Genomic DNA, 17,434 nt, shown 5'->3' on the forward strand with positions numbered 1-17,434 from the left:
GAGAGAATAGAAAAATCTAATCAGTTAGAAAAATACCAGGATCAGTTACAGAAGATTATAAATAACCACAAATATTTTTTAAAAACTAAAATTAACAGTACATATCTACCTAGGAGCCTCATAGTCCTGGCTCTGAGGAGTTGGAGTACTCAGTGTGCTCCCCGCAGCCATCTACTCCTTCTCCTGAGAATCAGATTTCTCACATGGTCCCACCTCTGAAGAACAGATGATGTGTGTTGCTTAGAATTCCCCAGGTCTAGTGTTCACTCAGCATGTGAGCCACCACATGGAGATTCAAACTCCTGACCTTCAGGCTGCAAGGATGCTGAGTGTGTGAATAAAGACAGGGCCAGCCCCTTGTCGCAAGGACAGAAACGGAAAGCAGGGATAAAGTTGGACCAAACCACACGAGCTTGCTGACTCTTCAGCCTTTCATTAAAGCTTCCTTTGTGGAATTCCTTGCTGTGAAGCATTCTTCTTCAGCACAGTAACCTGAGGGCACAGGCTAGCCTTGCTGTGTTAGTCTGAGCTTTCATTGTGCAAAGAACATGTTAAATAAAGGCTTGGTAAACAGTAACCCTCTACAGGAAAGCTCTGCTCATCACATATGGAAATTATCTGTGGCAGCCTTTTGACTGCTCATTGGTCCTTATCTGATAGTTTTTTATTGCTCACTATGTGAGGACAAGCCTCCTCATTATCCTATAAACTCACTGACAATGAGTCAGTTCTTATTTTATTTTTATTGCAGTGACAGAAATACCTGACACAAACACTCAAAGGGATGGAAGAATTATCCTGACTCGCAGTTTCAAAGGAGTCAGCATATCACAGCAAGGAGGGCATGATGGGGCAGAGATGCTTGCTTCCTGGAAGATACACAGCCGAGAAGAACTGCCATGCCAACCCCCAGCCACTCCATCAGCCCCACCTTACAGGGTGGTACATTAAGGATCTGATTTCTCTCTTAGCTAATCCTCCTTGAAAATGCTATCACAGAAACACCAGAGAGTTCCCTTACTAACCTGCTAGGCATTTCTCAATCAGGTCAAGCTAGCAAAGGGTTAACCATCCCAAGCATCCTGTGCCTGTGACTGATGTTCCCCACTGCATCTAATAGTAACTTGTGCAAAGGAGGGACACATTTAATCTTTACAATGACAGAGTAGATGTAGCCCTCCAAGTAGAAAATGTGAGAAAGATGTCCAAGTCCTTTTCTTGTGGATTGGTACCAGTTTTAGTAAGATGCTTAGATCATCTGACATTTGTGTAGAATCTAAATGTTGCTCTAATTTTGTGACATATGCTGAGATGTAGAGTGTTTGATGGGGAAGTGATACTAAAGGCCCATTTGTTCTTTCTAATATTTTTTAAATAAGAAGAGGCTTAAAGTAATTATTTTAGTGTCTTTTAGTTAGTAGGAAATCTGGGGTGGGGTTTGGAGATGTCACTCAATTATAAGCTACTTGCTTAGCATGTGTATGACCTTAAGGGTTGAACCCCAGTACTGCATAAAACCAGACGTAGTCGTGCATACCCATAATCCAGCATTTGGGAGGCAAGGGCAGGAAGACCAGAAGCTCAAGTTTATCCTCAGCTAAATAGTGAGTTTGAGGCCATCCTGGATACAGGAGCTCTTGTCACAAACAAACAAACAAACAAACATCTAGGATGGTGGGACAGTTGTGCATTTCCTGGCCGCTAATCTTGGAGTTGTTCCTTTGGAGCCAGTCACTCCCTCCATTACCTGCTGTGTGTGCACAGTCTGCATGCCAGATAGTGCCTCGTGTTCAGACCCAGCAGAAAACAGGGTAGAAACCAATCACTGCTCCTCTCGGGCATAGAGCTTCTAAGACAAGATAGATATTAAGATTGACAAGGTGGCCGGGTGCAGATTACACGCCTGTAATCCCAGCACTCACGGAGGCAGAGGCAGGTGGATCTCTGTGAGTTCGAGGCCAGCCTGGTCTATAAAGCTAGTCCAGCATAGCTAAAGCTACACAAAGAAAACCTGTCTTGAAACCTCCCGCCCCAAAGTGACATGGGAGCACAGGGCTCCAATATTCTGTATTTTTGCTAACCCCAGATATTGATATTTTTCATTTTTCTTGGCTTTATTGTGGGTAAGAATAAATACAAGTAAGTCTCTTTCCCTAGACAAATGATATAACTATGACAGATGTGATGGTAACAAGCACCTCAGGGTCAGTGAGACAACTGACTGGACACAGTAGGGATTGTGGAGAAACCTCAGCCTGCAAAATCATTAGGAAATATGAATCCAGCACAGCCTCACACCCAGCTTCTCACCAGTCACCAGTATCCCACATTTTTCTTTAAAATTGCGCAAAACTTGGATTTATCTCACGTCTAAACTGTCCTGTATAGGCAAAATAATGTGGTTGTAGTTCATATGAAGTCAAAATAGAGGGCAGGCATATGAAACAAGGCAGGAGCAGTGTCAAGGGTTAAACCGCAGAGGAACTTGGAGGACGTGGCCTACACCCCAGTTTTGCAGATACTCTGAGAGTACCTCAGACTGGACCCAAAAGGTCACATTGTGTCATGAGTGAATGATTACCTTGCCATTTAATGGCATACCTCGGCTCTGAGTCCTGACGTAACCTCGAATGCGTCATTCGTTTTAGGGACATATGTGTCTTGCTTAACTCCCTAGCTTTTCAGGTCTACCACAACAAAGCTTGGCTTTACTGTGCGTGTCATGCTTGACAACACACTTAATACTCTTTCGTTTTGCTTCCCTGAGAAGACCTCTTTTCATTTCTCTCATCTCCTTAGGGGCGGTGAGTCAACATGTGCGATTATGTGAACAAGATTTTTGTGTCCTGGCAGCAACTGAGCCTTCAGGTTGTGCTGGTGCTTTGATGAATGGCTGGCCACTCTGAACTGCGGCCTTAACACAGGCTTCTGAGCCAAACCAAAGGCTGGCTTTTGAGAGAACAGACTGAGTTCGTGGCGGAGTCAGCAGCAATTGCCCTCACCTGCCATACAGGAGGTACAGTTGGAAGGCCCACTTCCTTGGCATCCTTGGCAAGTATGGTGGCACGGAAGGCATTGCTTCTTAAATTCAAACTTCCACGAGGGACAGTTCAAAACACAGCGGCCATCATCCAAAACCCTGGAGAAAATGCAAGCTGTTAGAATTCAACTGGGTCACTTCAGAAGGGCCCAAGAATAAGAACATGTGGTGTGCATTTTTCACCCTACAGATTTGATCTCATTGTTCCAGAAACAAGAGTGATGCCTGGGGCCGATCATCTCGGAGCCTGTGAGATATTAGTAACATACCCATCCTTGGCCCGAGATATGGGTCCAACAGCAGGCCAACCAGAAACTGGCTAGGGATCTGATCTTGAATCTTATCCTAAATAAAAGTTGATTGGTGCCCACACAAATTAAGGCTGCATTAAAGGCTCCACCAAATCCAGCCAGTCAGATGTTGTCTCTGACTTTCAGGATGCTAAGTGGGCCTCTGGATCCAGAGTCCTTGGAGAAAGCATTCTTTCTTCAGTTATCAGCATGCCCACGCTTGACAAGGGTTGTGTCACGTTTAAGTGCACCAGAACAGTATAATGAAGCATTATTCTGAAGGTCAGATGCTGCCCACAAAGTTGCCTTATGCACATTACAACCAACCAATGAACTGGAATTTTATTTGCTTACATATGGAATCCTATGACCTCTGTTTCTTGATCGTGCTTGCAAACACCCCCAAAAGCCTGGCACAAAGTCACAAAGCGATCCTCTAAAACCTTTGCTTTTATATGTGTACAATCTATATCATGACGCCACTGCTAATATTTTTTGTGTTTGGGTTTCATCATTTTCTGCAGAGTAATCATAAGAGCAGATGGGATCAAGTCAACTGAACCCAAGCATTCTACTTGGATAAATACAAAATGTTGATGAAATAACTGTAGGAACCAGATAGGTAAATATGAACAGAAGTGAGCTGGGGTTCTACTTCCAGACTTTCTAATTCAGCCAAGCTCAGTAAAAGGATTGGAAATGTGCATTTCTGACAGCTTTTCCAGTGGTAACATTGCTGATCCAGAGAGCACACATTTAAAAAGCTTTTCATTATTTGCTCATTTTTCATAATTTTGCTTGAAAACGCACACATGTCCATATGAGTGAAGCACAATGTGTTATTTCCGACATTCATCAGGGCATTCACCATATATACCTTCTTATCGTTTCTTTATGGTTGCAACCCTCAAGCTGCTCTACCCTGAATCTTCATAAAATCTACAACTGGAAATTGGAATCCCCAGTGGCCCTCCTGTGCTGTGGGTTGCCCATTTGTCCTCCTTTTCTCTGTTACCTAATTATTTTCTGTCCTATTTCCCACCCCCACCCTCCCCGCCCGACCCCTCCTCACCTCTATAACCACTAGTCTACATTTAATTTGACTAGTTTTACTCCCATCATACAAATGTAAAAATATGTAATATTTGCCCTTCTGAGTATGACTAATGTCATTTAACACAATATCCTTTGGTCTAATGCACGCGATGACTTCTAGAGTGTCCTTAGAGTGGTACTTAGTCCTGTTGGTTATAAGGCTAATTGAATGTAAACCATGTCTGCAAGGATATAAATGTTCTAATAGTTCTAGGAGCTGAAGGGAGCAGCAGAAAGAAGGAAAAGCTCTTTCTCTGTACTACCTCTCACCACACTGGTTATTACACAACACGGTAGATGGGAGCTTCCAGAAACTTATTCCTGGGATGGCACTGGCTTTTTTAATGGAATGAAATGATGAAAAGTCTTTTCTCCCTCTATTTTCATGGAAACAGGTCAGTTAAGATGTTTGAGGCTCTATATGAGCAAAGGTAACTTCTAGATGCTTTACATGATTTAATTTAGTTTTATTTACCCTATACTTCTTCAAGATTGGGCTAGGAAGTGGGCTTAGGCAAAGAGGGCCACAGCATTCTAGAGCTGTACATGTTACACACAGCATTCTAGAGCTGTACGTGTTACACACAGCGATGAGCGGCTCTTGTTTCACGTTTCAAGCATTTTAAAGTAGCTACACAAAAGGTTATTGGAAACGCAAAGAGAAACCATAGGGCACGCAGTTGATTTATACCTCTTATCTTATCACTGGAGGAGTTGAGGCAGGAGGATTGCTATGAGTTTGAGACAGATATGGGCTACCCAGTGAGTTCCAGCCAACCTAACCTAAAGAGTGGGACTCTGAATGTATATTATTTAGTTAGTTTTTGTTGGTTTTTAGTAAGACAACTTCAGAGTTAAGTTTTTAAATAAAAAAAGTAGAAAAAATTAAACAGATATAAAGTATATATTACATATATAAATGATAATTATCCCCCAGTCAACAAATGTATCACTCAGCTTCAACAGTTGTTAATACCTGATCAGTCTTTTTTTCTTTCTAAGAATTTACTCATTAAACTTTGAAGCAAACCGAACCTTAATGTTAATGTCTCACAGGTGAAATTTCTTTGAAGACCATCTTCATTTTCCAGGAACTAAAGGGATCCAGTGGCTTAAGAACCAGAAAAAGCTCAGAGACTTGCTCTATGGATTATCTGCTTCCTCTGTACCCAGTCCAGATCCATCCTCACTGTTTTCCATCTTATTTTGTTGTGGAAATGAGCCTACTAAAAATTCTATCTCAGGGTTATCAACTATCCTCATTTGTGAGGTAAAATCCCCACTGGTCTCCAGTTAGTTTGAAACAAGAGGAAACATCATCAAGAAATATGAGGTTGGGATAAGAAAGACTCAATTATTTCACCCAAGCCAGCTTCTTTCTTCCATGGCTGGGCAGGGGCTATGCCCGCTGTATCTCCAGCATCTGGCAAATGTCTACCTCTTTACAGGTCAAACTCTTGCTTTAAATCTAAGGGTGTTAAATTTACCTCACTCTTTCTTGCTTTGGCTGTGCCAGCATCCCTTGACTACTATGACCTCAATGGCAGGGACAGTATCCTAAAGAGATGCTGAACTCTATCTATCTCAGTTAAATATAAAGCAAGTGATTTGCCCTGGTTTGCATAGACCGGACTCCACTTACTACAGCTTGGATGAGTTCTACAAAACATATATACAAGGTGGCAGTGTTGTAAAGTAGGGTTTAATATGAGGGCACTAGGCAATGAGGAATCCTATACAATAGGTGAATTGATGCTGTGATGTGGGCACAAGTTAGCTATAAAAGCAGGGCTCTCTTCCTTTTGTCCTCTCACTGTCACCTTCTCTTGCCTTCCACCTTCAGCAGGGGGGTGACCCAGTGCCAACGCCTTCACTAGAGGCCAGAGCCATGTACAAGCATCTCTCAGTCCCCAATAGCACATTGTTTATAATTTATCCAGTCTCACGTATTGTGTTATAGCAGTTACAAATGAGCCAAGACACTGATCCAGGAAACATTTTGGAAAATACTTTGCCATTTTCTCAAGAACAAATAAGTCAATATCACCTTCCTTCCAGATAATTTCTTCTGTTTCATCTTTTCAACTGCCTTCAGGGAAAATACCAGAAAAACAAGAAGTCAAGTAGTTCATTGCCACGCTACGTTACCCTTTCTTGGACATGTATGCACAGCTAACATCAAAGAAGAAAGCAGCGGGGGAGGGAAGAACGTTTACAGCAATGAGAAGAAATTGCTCCTAGGAAGAGCACTTTCTTAGAAAGTTACCCTGGTTCAAGATTCATGTGTATGCTTTCCTTTATTCAAAAGCTAATAGTATACTCTACAGACAAAACCACAAAAGTGTAGTAGTGTTACCTCTCATTTTGTAGCAACAGGCCTAGATTTCTTGTTTCTTTTTCTGAGACAGGGTCTCAGCTGTACGTCAAACCTGAGATCCTTCTGCCTTGCCTTCACTGTCATGATTGCCTCTGTGCCTAGATATTTTTTTAACTAGTAATTTATGATGGTAGAATTGTTTTCTCATTTTTCATTTCTATTTTGCTAAGGACAATTATGATTTCTCCCATGTACACTGGGTGGTTATAACTGCCTCATTAGACAAATGTTCAAAGATGTTCAAGCATGCAAGGCCATTTAATTACTCCTAGTAATACAAATGGGGGTTAGAAGAAGAAACAGGACTTTGTTTTGTTAATGTCTTTATGTATGTCTTAAGTATGCTTTGAAGTTTATATTTAGAGATTTAATTTTTAGAAATGCATAGAAAATAGTCGTGTGGCTTCTCACTGGAAAAATCATCAACAGTCTACGCAACTTTGAAGTCTGCCAGCTATAATAATTACTAGCCTGGCAAAACATGCCTGTTGGTGCAATGGTGGTATGAATGTTATAAGGGTAAGTAATTGTTTTCTGATTGGATTTAAGACCTGCACCACACAAAGGAATGCATACCTGGTACTATAAACCTGGCTAAGAACCAAAAGCTAGGGAAGTGATAGGGCATTTGGTGAACATACTATTATTATTTTGCTAAATGGACCTAATATCAACGTGCTTTCTAAATACTTATCTTCACACCTGTAGATTATTTTAGCTTTTACTCTTTAGAGATCTTTTAGGTAACAGTTGATTCAGAGACATCTTGTCAAATCACAGAGAATAAATGACTTTGCCCTTAAATGAGGGATCTAAATAACTATCCTCCAAAGGCTCAAGGACCATGATGGAAGAAGGAGCAGAAAGGAATCAGGGAAGATGGATCTGAATCAGTATCTTCTGCACATGATATGGCCAATACACTCATGACTTTACTACAGCTGTGGTCAACTACAAGAGACCTGCAAAAGACTGGGTCTGTCAACATTTCAATATGGATAAATAAAGGGCTCATGAAGCCCTTCTCTTCGTCTTCATGGGACCATTGACAGTTCATGGTGACTGGAGGAAGGGTTATCCTTTTCTTCAGTGGTGTGGCCACTGATAACGTGCACTTTTCCATGCTACAATAAATGACTTTCCATTCATACCCATGATGGTAACCTCATTTAAACTCTGTGAGTTACACACACACACACACACACACACACACACACACACACACACACACACAAGAATACTTTTGAGAAGAAGTGTTTCAGTGGGAGAAATAAGGGAAAAGAAAAGAGGCAGTGGAGTGAAATGGACTAAAGTTCATTATATACATGTATGAAACTTTCAAAAAATATAAATAAGTAGATCATTTAAAAAGGCAATTTCATTTTTATTAATGGCTAAATAATATTTCATTGCATAAATGTGACATATTTCATTATCCATTCATTAGTTGGTGAACATCTAGGTTGATTTCCTTGCAGTAATGAACATTGATGAGCAGATATCTCTGTAATAAGATATAGAATCCTTTGTGTATATGCCCAAGAATGGATCATGTGATGGAGCTGTTTCTAGCTTTTTGAGAAACAGCCATACTGATTTTCACAGTGACTGCCCCAGTCTCACTAGCAGTAACTAAATATACTCTCCTTTCATGTTTACCAGCATTTTCATCATTTGTTCTTTGGAGTTTAGCCCTTTTGATTGAAGCAAAATGAAATTGTAATATGGAAAAATAATTCTGAATGAAGTAATCCAGACTTAGAATGGCAAACATTATATGTTTTTTCTCATTTGTGGATATTAGCTTTGATTTTTTTCAGATATGTTTGTTTCATTCATAATACCCATAGAGGTCTAGAAATTAGTAAAGAGCCATGATGTGGAGGTCCAAGGGAGGGAAGATAGAAATAAATGGCATATAGGATCAAAGGAGATTATTGGAACAGAAGGGGTTAAATTTGAGTCATTAATAGGAGGACAGAGTAGAGGAGGGAATATAGGGATGAGTAAATGAATAACACTAATGATCTTTTGAAAAAGTCATAAGAAAACACATCATTACTGTGGTAGCTTCCTACAGCCCTGAGGAAGAATAAAGACAGAATAACCTCTGTGCAGAGAGAGTATCTCAATAGGATTGCAAAGCACGCAGTACCCCCGCCTACTGCCCTATGATAGCATCTGCATCTAGAAACCCACATTTAGCCAAGGTACAGAAAATAAGAGGCTGCAAAATGCTCATCCCCATGTGAGACATCTATATCACAACCCCCCTCCCAAGGTTCATACATCATTGCACATAAAATGAAGACAAAAATCTCAGCATGGATAGCGAAGTCAACATGAAGTCCCACCTCTGGTTGAGGAGCTATTGGCAACTGAGCTGCTGGGAAAGGATGCCATTTTTCTTTAAGAATGTTGGCCACACTCCAGCAGAAGGCCACACATCCAAGATATATGGGCAGCACTAATTGAACTTGATGGGTAGAATAAAAAGTCACAAAGTTGAGGGCTAAGTCTAGGAGGAGTAGGAGGATGGAGTGAATATGATTAAACTGAATTATATGGCATTCTAAAAGTATTTTATTAAAGAAATAATTTAAAAACAGAAATAACCATATTAAAACTTGAACACAACAGGCCTATTCAATCTTCAAAACTATCACAGTTAGGAAAGGCAAAACAAACAAACAAAGCAAAGGAAATGTTTCAAATGACAAAAAACCATGAGAACTAGATTCTGGAAAAATTTTCTCTGAATAATATTATTAGGATAATTGATGAAAGTGGGACACTAGATTATAAAAATCAGTGAAACATTAAATTTCTTTAATTAACCTTTTCATAGTGAGCTCTGGGAATCCTTGAAGTTTCTATTCTTTTCCTCTTTCTTTGCCTCCCTTCATTTTCCTTCTCTCCCTCCATCCTTCCTTTTGGTCCTGGTCCTTATTATTTGCCTCTCTCTTCTGAGAAGTTCTGGTATTCTGACAGTCAAGCCCATGGTCTTGACAAGACACAGTGCAACAAGCAAATGGTTATAAAATTGTTGCTGCATGCTGATCACTGTGGAGAATAATGAAATAAATACAGCACAGCACCTGCTCACAGGGCTGTCATAGCCCTGAAGAAGAATGAGGACAGAATGACCCCTTTGCAGAAAGAGTGTCTCAATAGGGTTGCGAAGCACCCCCCCCCCCCCGGTGACAGCATCCTCATCCAGCTTGTCTAGAGAGAGACTCAGTTTCTGACATGTTTAGCTGAGCATGGATGAGGTCACTCAGTCATACACTCAGAGGCTCCCACGTATTAAGTGCTAGATCAGAGGAGCATCGAATAAAAATATATCAGGTGTTCAATTTTCTCTGTTGGAGATGTCCTTTAGATTAGCAGTGCCACTCATTCCACTGCTTCCTGTTTCCATTTGGGCATGTATTGATCCCTCCAGCTGTCCTTGCACTCTACTAGGGAAGGGGATGCAAACGTGAGATCTCTAATGGAGACATGCATTTGTAAACAGATGTCTTCCAGATGTCCCTGAAGACTACACATGCTCTGAAAGGTGTGTCTATAGAGCAGAAGATCATAAAGGATTAGGCGATGATGACCTGAGTTGGATCTCTAGGACTCACATGTTAGGCTCCCATAATTTGTCCTATGATATCCATACAAATATTGTAGCCAACATATATGAATGGATATACAATGAAATAATGAATTAACAGATAAATTAACATAAATAATATGCATAAATAAATAATGAATTAACAAATGTAATTTTTTTTAAGGGAGGGAGGCTAATTCTACTGGAAAGTGGTCAGAAATGCCTTTATACAGCAGTTGAACTGATCATAGAAATGTGTGTGTGTGTATGTGTGTGTGTGTGCGTGTGTGTGTGTATATATATATATCAGAAAATCAGAAAATGGAAATGCTGTTCTAGGGATGAGTGTGCAGTATGTGGAATTGTACTGGTCAACAGTGACATCAAAAGTACCATTTTAATTAACAAGATAGCTCTTTCAGCATTTAAGAAATCGACCTTTGCCAAGAGTATTGGATCTCATGTGGGAGGATGCTACAAAGGTGGGCTGTGGCCAGACCATCGGGAATATCTGTGTCATGGGAAGGAGTTTGGGTCCTGTGACCAACAGACCTATTAAGTGCCACTAAGGTGGTTAGCACATTGTCTGTACACTCTAGCCAAGGAAGTAGTAAGAATCACTCACCTTGTTATGGGGCAGCTGGTACAGTCTTCCTGAGTCGGTCCCCAGCACTTGGCACATGGGGCTTCACAGGTTTGACAGTGGCCTTGCTCGTCAATATATTCTCCTGTGGAACAAAATCTAGCTGTTTACTTTACTCCACATGGCAAGCCTGCCTGGGATGGCAGCCAGAGCTCTTGCTGGCTACTTGAGCAGTGGAAATAACACAAGGCATGGTCACGCTTCAAGTTAAGCAGTGGCCAGGCAACACCCACATCTTGTCTAAGCATGCTCTAAGGGGAAAGATTGTAGTTTTAGGGCAGGAATAGGAGTAGAGTTTTGACTGCAATATGGCAGATGTGAACTACATGCTATCCTAAAAGACTTCCAGTAAGAGACAGAAAAGGCTGTCATTCAGCGGGAAGGTTTCTCTTTCTCATAGATGTACACATCTGGTCTTGCCACAGAACTCAGTGCAGCTTCACAGATTTCTCTTGAACTTAGGGAATCGCCACCACAGCATGGTGCAGAGCGGAGCAGAGAGAGATCCACCTTCCTGAAGGCATCAAAGACAGAATGGGACTCAATTCAACCCTTGTCCTATACCACATTCTTTCTCCTTTGCCATTATAACCTTCCCCCCTAAAAGAGAACAAAAAGAAAAAAAGCCCCAACCACAACAATCTGAGAGGTTTCTTCAACCAGATCCAAAAGGCTTCATTTTGTTGTCATTGTTTGAAAACTGATAATCCTCAGAATAAAGTGTGGTCCAGACTCTGAAAGAACCACAGCCTTCACTTGGCCTCTGACTCTTCCTGAATTGGACAGCTGTTTAATCATCCGAAGCTTGTCAGTGTGAGAGCCACCTGGAGTGGGGAGGTAGGATGACCCACTCATGGCTTAGCCAAGCCACCTCACTGAGCCTCTAAGATTACTGCTGGCTTTACTGTAGTTGCATTCAGATGGATGAGGCTGGAATATGCCATCCTCTATCTTTCCTGCAGCTTTACTGAACTTGCAGTAGCAAAGGTAAGCCTTCTACACAGAATGCATTCACCTGCTAGAACTGAATGGCACTGAAGGAAATGAGAGTTTGCTCTTCCATAGCAGAAAATGCCTTTCATGCACAGATGCCTTTCCTGTAGAGACTGTTAAGTTGGTTAAGAGAAGAACAAACGACATGTTGGGAGTGAGACAAACATCTCTGAGATGTTTACCTACTGTTACAAAAATACAGGGTGGACCAGGACTCTGATACATAATAACTCTGTGATGCGACTGTGGTTCTTTGCTTGGAAAGAGAAACCTGTGCTCACAAAAAATGACTACCCACCCACTTTAACCTCCAAGTCACAACAGAGGTGTCCAGCCTTTTGACCTTATGATATAATGTTGTTATCTAAAACTCTGTTGAGCCAAACTCATAGCTGACCTGGGCTACATCCAGCCTGCATGCCACAGGTTGGGCATTCCAGAAAGCAGATCCAATGCTAGGAGAAGCTTTTTTATTTAGTAACACCTCACTCTGCTCCATTAAAAGCTGCTTTGTGGTTGTGAGAGTTGTGCTAGATGTACATCCAAAGTCTTCATAATTACAGATGATGCATCACTGGATCAAGCAAAGGTTCTTAGGGTACTCCTTTGAAACACTTATCCATCCATTTTTTTGGTGTGTTCCGTGGTTGCTGATCTTTAGACAATGTCTCACCTTACAGCTCAGGCTGCCCGGCATCTTGTTATACAGCCCAAGCTGCCCTGGAACTTGTGGTCCTCTTGCCCTAGCTTCCTGAGTGCCAGGGTTACAAGAGTATATCACCATACCCATGTGGAAAACTGTAAATTCTCCCTTATTTTCCTAAGTGCCTTGGCTATGTGCTTTCTTGATATGACCAAGTATAATGGCTTCCATTCAGCACTCACAACATGACATCTTAGATCTAATGACCACTGAGCATTCCCTACCTCTAGGATTTTGAAAACATGGTCTAAGCCAGTAGTTCTCAATCTCGCTAAGGCTGTGACCATTTAAAACAGTTCCTCATGTTGTGGTGATTCCCAACCATAAAATTTTTTGTTGACATTTTATGATTGCAATTTTGCTACTGTTATGAATCATAATATAAATATCTGTGGTTTTGGATAGTTTTAGGTGACCCCTGTGAAAGGGTAGTTTGACCCCCCAAAAGGGTTGTAACCCCACAGATTGAGAACCACTGATAAGCACAAGCTTTTACACAAACTTTGCTTCCTTGCATTCTCTACATGGGCTAGGACAAATCCCCAAACCTAGGATCTTCTCATACCCCTCAGCAGGAGACATCTCATTACTTGAGGATGAGATATCTGAGTGCCCTCAGCTTCCTTTTTCACAGTGTATAAACTCCTTGTGAGCTCCTTGACTGCCTCATAGCTCTCATCTTCAAAGACGGTATATCATTCCTCCTGCCAACAGTCAACTCTCCACTCAGTGCTCTTCGCCTTCCTTCCTTGGTCTATTTCTGTCCAATCCCTCTGTCTTCAATCTCCTCTTTCTCTCTCCATGTAACAGCATCCCCAAAGATTCCCCCGTCCTGAACTAGAACCGTCCCAAGCCCCTTCCCTTCCTGATAAGTGGCTCCTCTAGGCTGTTTATTTTCCTCTTGTTACTTGGAAACAAAATGGAGAACATTTTGTGACCTTGAAGCTTATGTAAGAGAGTCATCAAAGGACAACTAAATGGTTCATCCCTCTCCAGTCTGCACGCCTCTTCACTGTAGAGTAAGCACTGGCTTTACAACAGATGACAATAGAGGGACCTGCCCTAATTCCCATATTTATGTGGATGTCCAATTAGTCACATAAACAACTGCCTTCAGTCCTTGCACACAGGCACAAGTCTTCGCCTGCACATTTGGAACTGACGAAGTCAGATTCCAAGGACATAAGGAAGTCACTCTTTTGTGTGTGTGTGTGTGGGGGGGGGTTGGAACAGCAAATTCTTGTCATCTGTCTTCGTTGCACAATGAAGTTGCATGCGTATGGCAGGCGTGATATACAAAACTCTTAGAAAAGGTCACTTTTAGCAGACATGTCAGGGACCAGCATTTTGGTCACCTTTCCTGCGAGCTCTTCTTTCTGGCATCTTCACCTATTTGTATTATGTCCAGATCATATTTTTCTAGGGATCAGTAAGTTTCCATTCCCCTATTATTTCCCTTCTCATTCCTTTTTACAGGGGTTTAAAGGTCTCTGAGGAAGTGGGATCACATGGGAGGAATGATGCCTTGAAATCTGAGGATCCAGATCAAAAGTGAATGCTTATAGATTTAGAAGTGTACAAGCAAGTGACTCGCTATGTTCATTCCATCCTTGATAACATAGTCAATTGCTATTAATAAACTTGGGTTATAAAGAAACTCATAAGGGGTCATCCAGAAAAGGTGAACATGTGTTGTATCACCCACAGTTATGAAACACAACCCAAGACATAATAACAGAGTTTGGATACCTATGGCCAGACAGCATTCTCTCTCTCTCTCTCCTTTCCTTTTCTTTCCCCTCACTCCTTACTTCTTTGTCTCTACCCTCTGTTTGTGGGACAGGGTCTCATATAATTCAGATTGGCCTCAAATTCTCAATGTAGTGGAGTGTGAGCTTGGACTCCTGATCCTCTTACCTCCATCTCCTATGTTCAGGATTTTAGTCGTGTGCCATCTTGCACATCTCAAGAGCTTTGTTCTATAGAAGTACTGTGTCTTTATTGATTCAAAGTCTATTGTACAATGTATATATCTGTATCTCCCATTAAAGGAATAAAATCTTAAGTAGTGGATTATGAAGTGAGTTAAAACACTTTATCAAAGTGCAGTAAGTGCAGGAGAAGTAGGTACTGGGAACCCAGCTGCTGGCATTGCTGGTTGTTTCACTGAGCAGTCTGGCTATTTGGCTATCTGCAGCCTTCTGCATAACTTACTTATGTGCCTTATCACCCAGGTGCCAGGAATCATGTGACTTTATTGAACAATTTCACAATCCCAATTGCTAATTAAATAATACTATCTCTTCGCAAGGAAGCCAATATATAGCTTCCGACTTAAAATACATTGTGTGAAGACAACTTTCATGGAAAAGAGCTATGCAGTTATTATTTTATGCCAGCTACAATAAATGCTTGGCAACACTTTCAACTAATTATACGCTAATGAAATAAGTCAGTTTTTAAAAGCCTCGTTAATCGGATGTTTTTATAGCAGGGTTTAATATATGAGACCATCAAGTGAGACTGCAACACCTCTAGCTTAAAGAATCCACAGTCACTCAGCCTTAAAGGGGGAAAATACTGGGACAAAGTTTCCAATGGTGGTGAACTTTGAAGCCATTATATCAAGTGAAACAGGCCAACCACAAAAGAGCAAATGGTTTATAAGGCCCCAGAGTAGTAAAAGTCACAAGGACAAAGTGGAATGGTGGCTTCCAGGGGTGGTGGGGGAGGATGATGGGAATTTAGAGTTTCAATTAGAAAAGATGATAGTGTGTTCTGGAAGTGGATGCTGGTGACGTCATGCAACAACGGGAATGGACGCACGTGTAAAGATGTGAATGAAGGCAATGCAACAATGTGAATGAGCACACATGTAACGATGGGAACAACATGCAACAATGCACATGTAGTGATGAAACTGAACTCTAAAAATGGCTAACATGGCAACTTTGTATTATATATATTTTATCACAATAAAAAGTCTACCGAATAAGTTTATTCCTTAACAGACCAATATATGACATTACCAACAAAATCCCTTAGGCTTTGAGGAATAGATGGAAAGCAATGATTGTATTAGGGTGAAGATATGTCAAAAGGCTTGAGAGAGGTGAGAGTGGTAGGAAATGGATGCACAGATAAACCCATCAGAAGGCAGACATCTGGTAGAGGTGATCCTCTGTTTTTCTCCTTTCTTCAGGAGCCACCAAAGGCAAAATGAACAACTGGGCAGCTAGGAGAGTCCCACCCACCTCCGTACCTTGGCTGAGTCTCTGCAGAGACTGGGGACACACTGTGCCTGTAATCTATTCTCTCAACACTTCCTCTGGTACACGTGCTTCCCCATGGGGTTCTTGGGTTGACAGGGCTTGTGTTTCTCCATCCCATGGCTCTCTCATTCTCAGGACGAGGCGTGGATCGTGTGTTGTGTGAGGGTATGTGGTATGCTGTTCTGGCACTCTCAGGGCTGGCACCCCTGCAAATTGGATGGACCATCAATTTTAGATCCCACATGCATGCAAACATTTCGCCTCCTTCAGCTTTTACATTCTTCAAAGGGCCGAATGAAGAGGTGACCCTACTGCTTGCCACCCTTGTTTGAGCCCTGACCACAGTAAGACACCCAGAGAAGGCGCCTAAAGTGAAGTGCCGGCCAACACATCTGAGTACAGAGAGGATGCTGCAAGCACACGAGCTTCTCTCCGTTGATGCTTTCCATGTTACAAGTGCTGTGCTGTGTAATATTTCATCCAGACAGAGAGCCGAGGCTCAGAGGGGTGAAACATTTTGAATGAATGAATTCAACTAGGCAAGTGACAGTTGGGCTGTACCCTAGGGACTCAGAGCCCAGTCCCTGCTCTTTTCACACTGTGCCCCTGTGGTGGACTCAATTGCCCTTTCAGTTTTCCAAGTAGTTTTGCTGTTTTTAGAAAGAAAAGAGAGCATGCCTTACTTAAACCACTTGGTGAGGTGACGGCAGCATCAAAAGGGAGGTCGCTGTGAGAATGAATGGACACACACCAGGCATGCTGCACCAACTGGATTTTCTTGATGACTGAATCTAGTTTCTGAATGTATTTTCTTTGATAAAATGGACCCTGTATATTAAAAGACCATTTCGTGAATCAAGTCAACTGAGTTTCTTAAGCAGTTTATTCCACCTACTAGGCACTAAGCTCTAAAGTGAAGTTCAAAATACCATTTTTTAATTAATACAGGAAATTTATCAGATCTCTTGAAAAATAATTTTCTTTTTCTTTATTGGAGTGCTGGAGATTGAGCCCAGGTACTCCTGCTGCCTGGCAGGCACTGGAGCACACTGGCCTACATGCCCAGCATGGATAGGATTTTTGATGCTGCTTAAATGTTCTCTGAAAACAGGATAGCTTTTGTGCTTGGGAAATAGCTGACAACCAGAATACCATCTCTCTCATCCTCACAGGTCCTTGTTTTCTGTTTTTAAAACCACCTAAAGATATCTAAGTATATTTAAATATTTAGCGGATTTGGGGTGCCTCTGTGTTAGTGAGCATTCACTGTAAGTCCTAGAGTGATGACCTTAGGAATGAACAGGCACAGATACAGACAGGGAAACTTGCCAGCATAGCATTGAGTGGACAGCCCACAGAACCAGAATTCAGAGGCAGGGAGTGGAATGCAGTTTGCCAGGAGCTGAAGGAAGGAAACATG

At 41.6% G+C, this 17,434-nt stretch overlaps 1 protein-coding gene across 1 annotated transcript in view; it reads right to left on the reverse strand.

The window, feature by feature from the left end:
* Window positions 1–17,434, reverse strand: part of Pcsk5 (proprotein convertase subtilisin/kexin type 5) — a 426,655-nt gene that overhangs the window by 87,861 nt on the left and 321,360 nt on the right. Inside the window, exons 21-22 of the mRNA XM_051146218.1 lie at window positions 11,029–11,131; window positions 3,003–3,139 (exon numbers count right to left, since the gene is read on the reverse strand). Of these exons, the coding sequence (XP_051002175.1) occupies window positions 3,003–3,139; window positions 11,029–11,131 (240 nt within the window). The remainder of the gene's footprint in view (window positions 1–3,002; window positions 3,140–11,028; window positions 11,132–17,434) is intronic.

The sequence above is a fragment of the Acomys russatus genome, chromosome 5, assembly GCF_903995435.1.
Source record: "Acomys russatus chromosome 5, mAcoRus1.1, whole genome shotgun sequence".
Taxonomy (NCBI): Eukaryota; Metazoa; Chordata; class Mammalia; order Rodentia; family Muridae; genus Acomys; species Acomys russatus.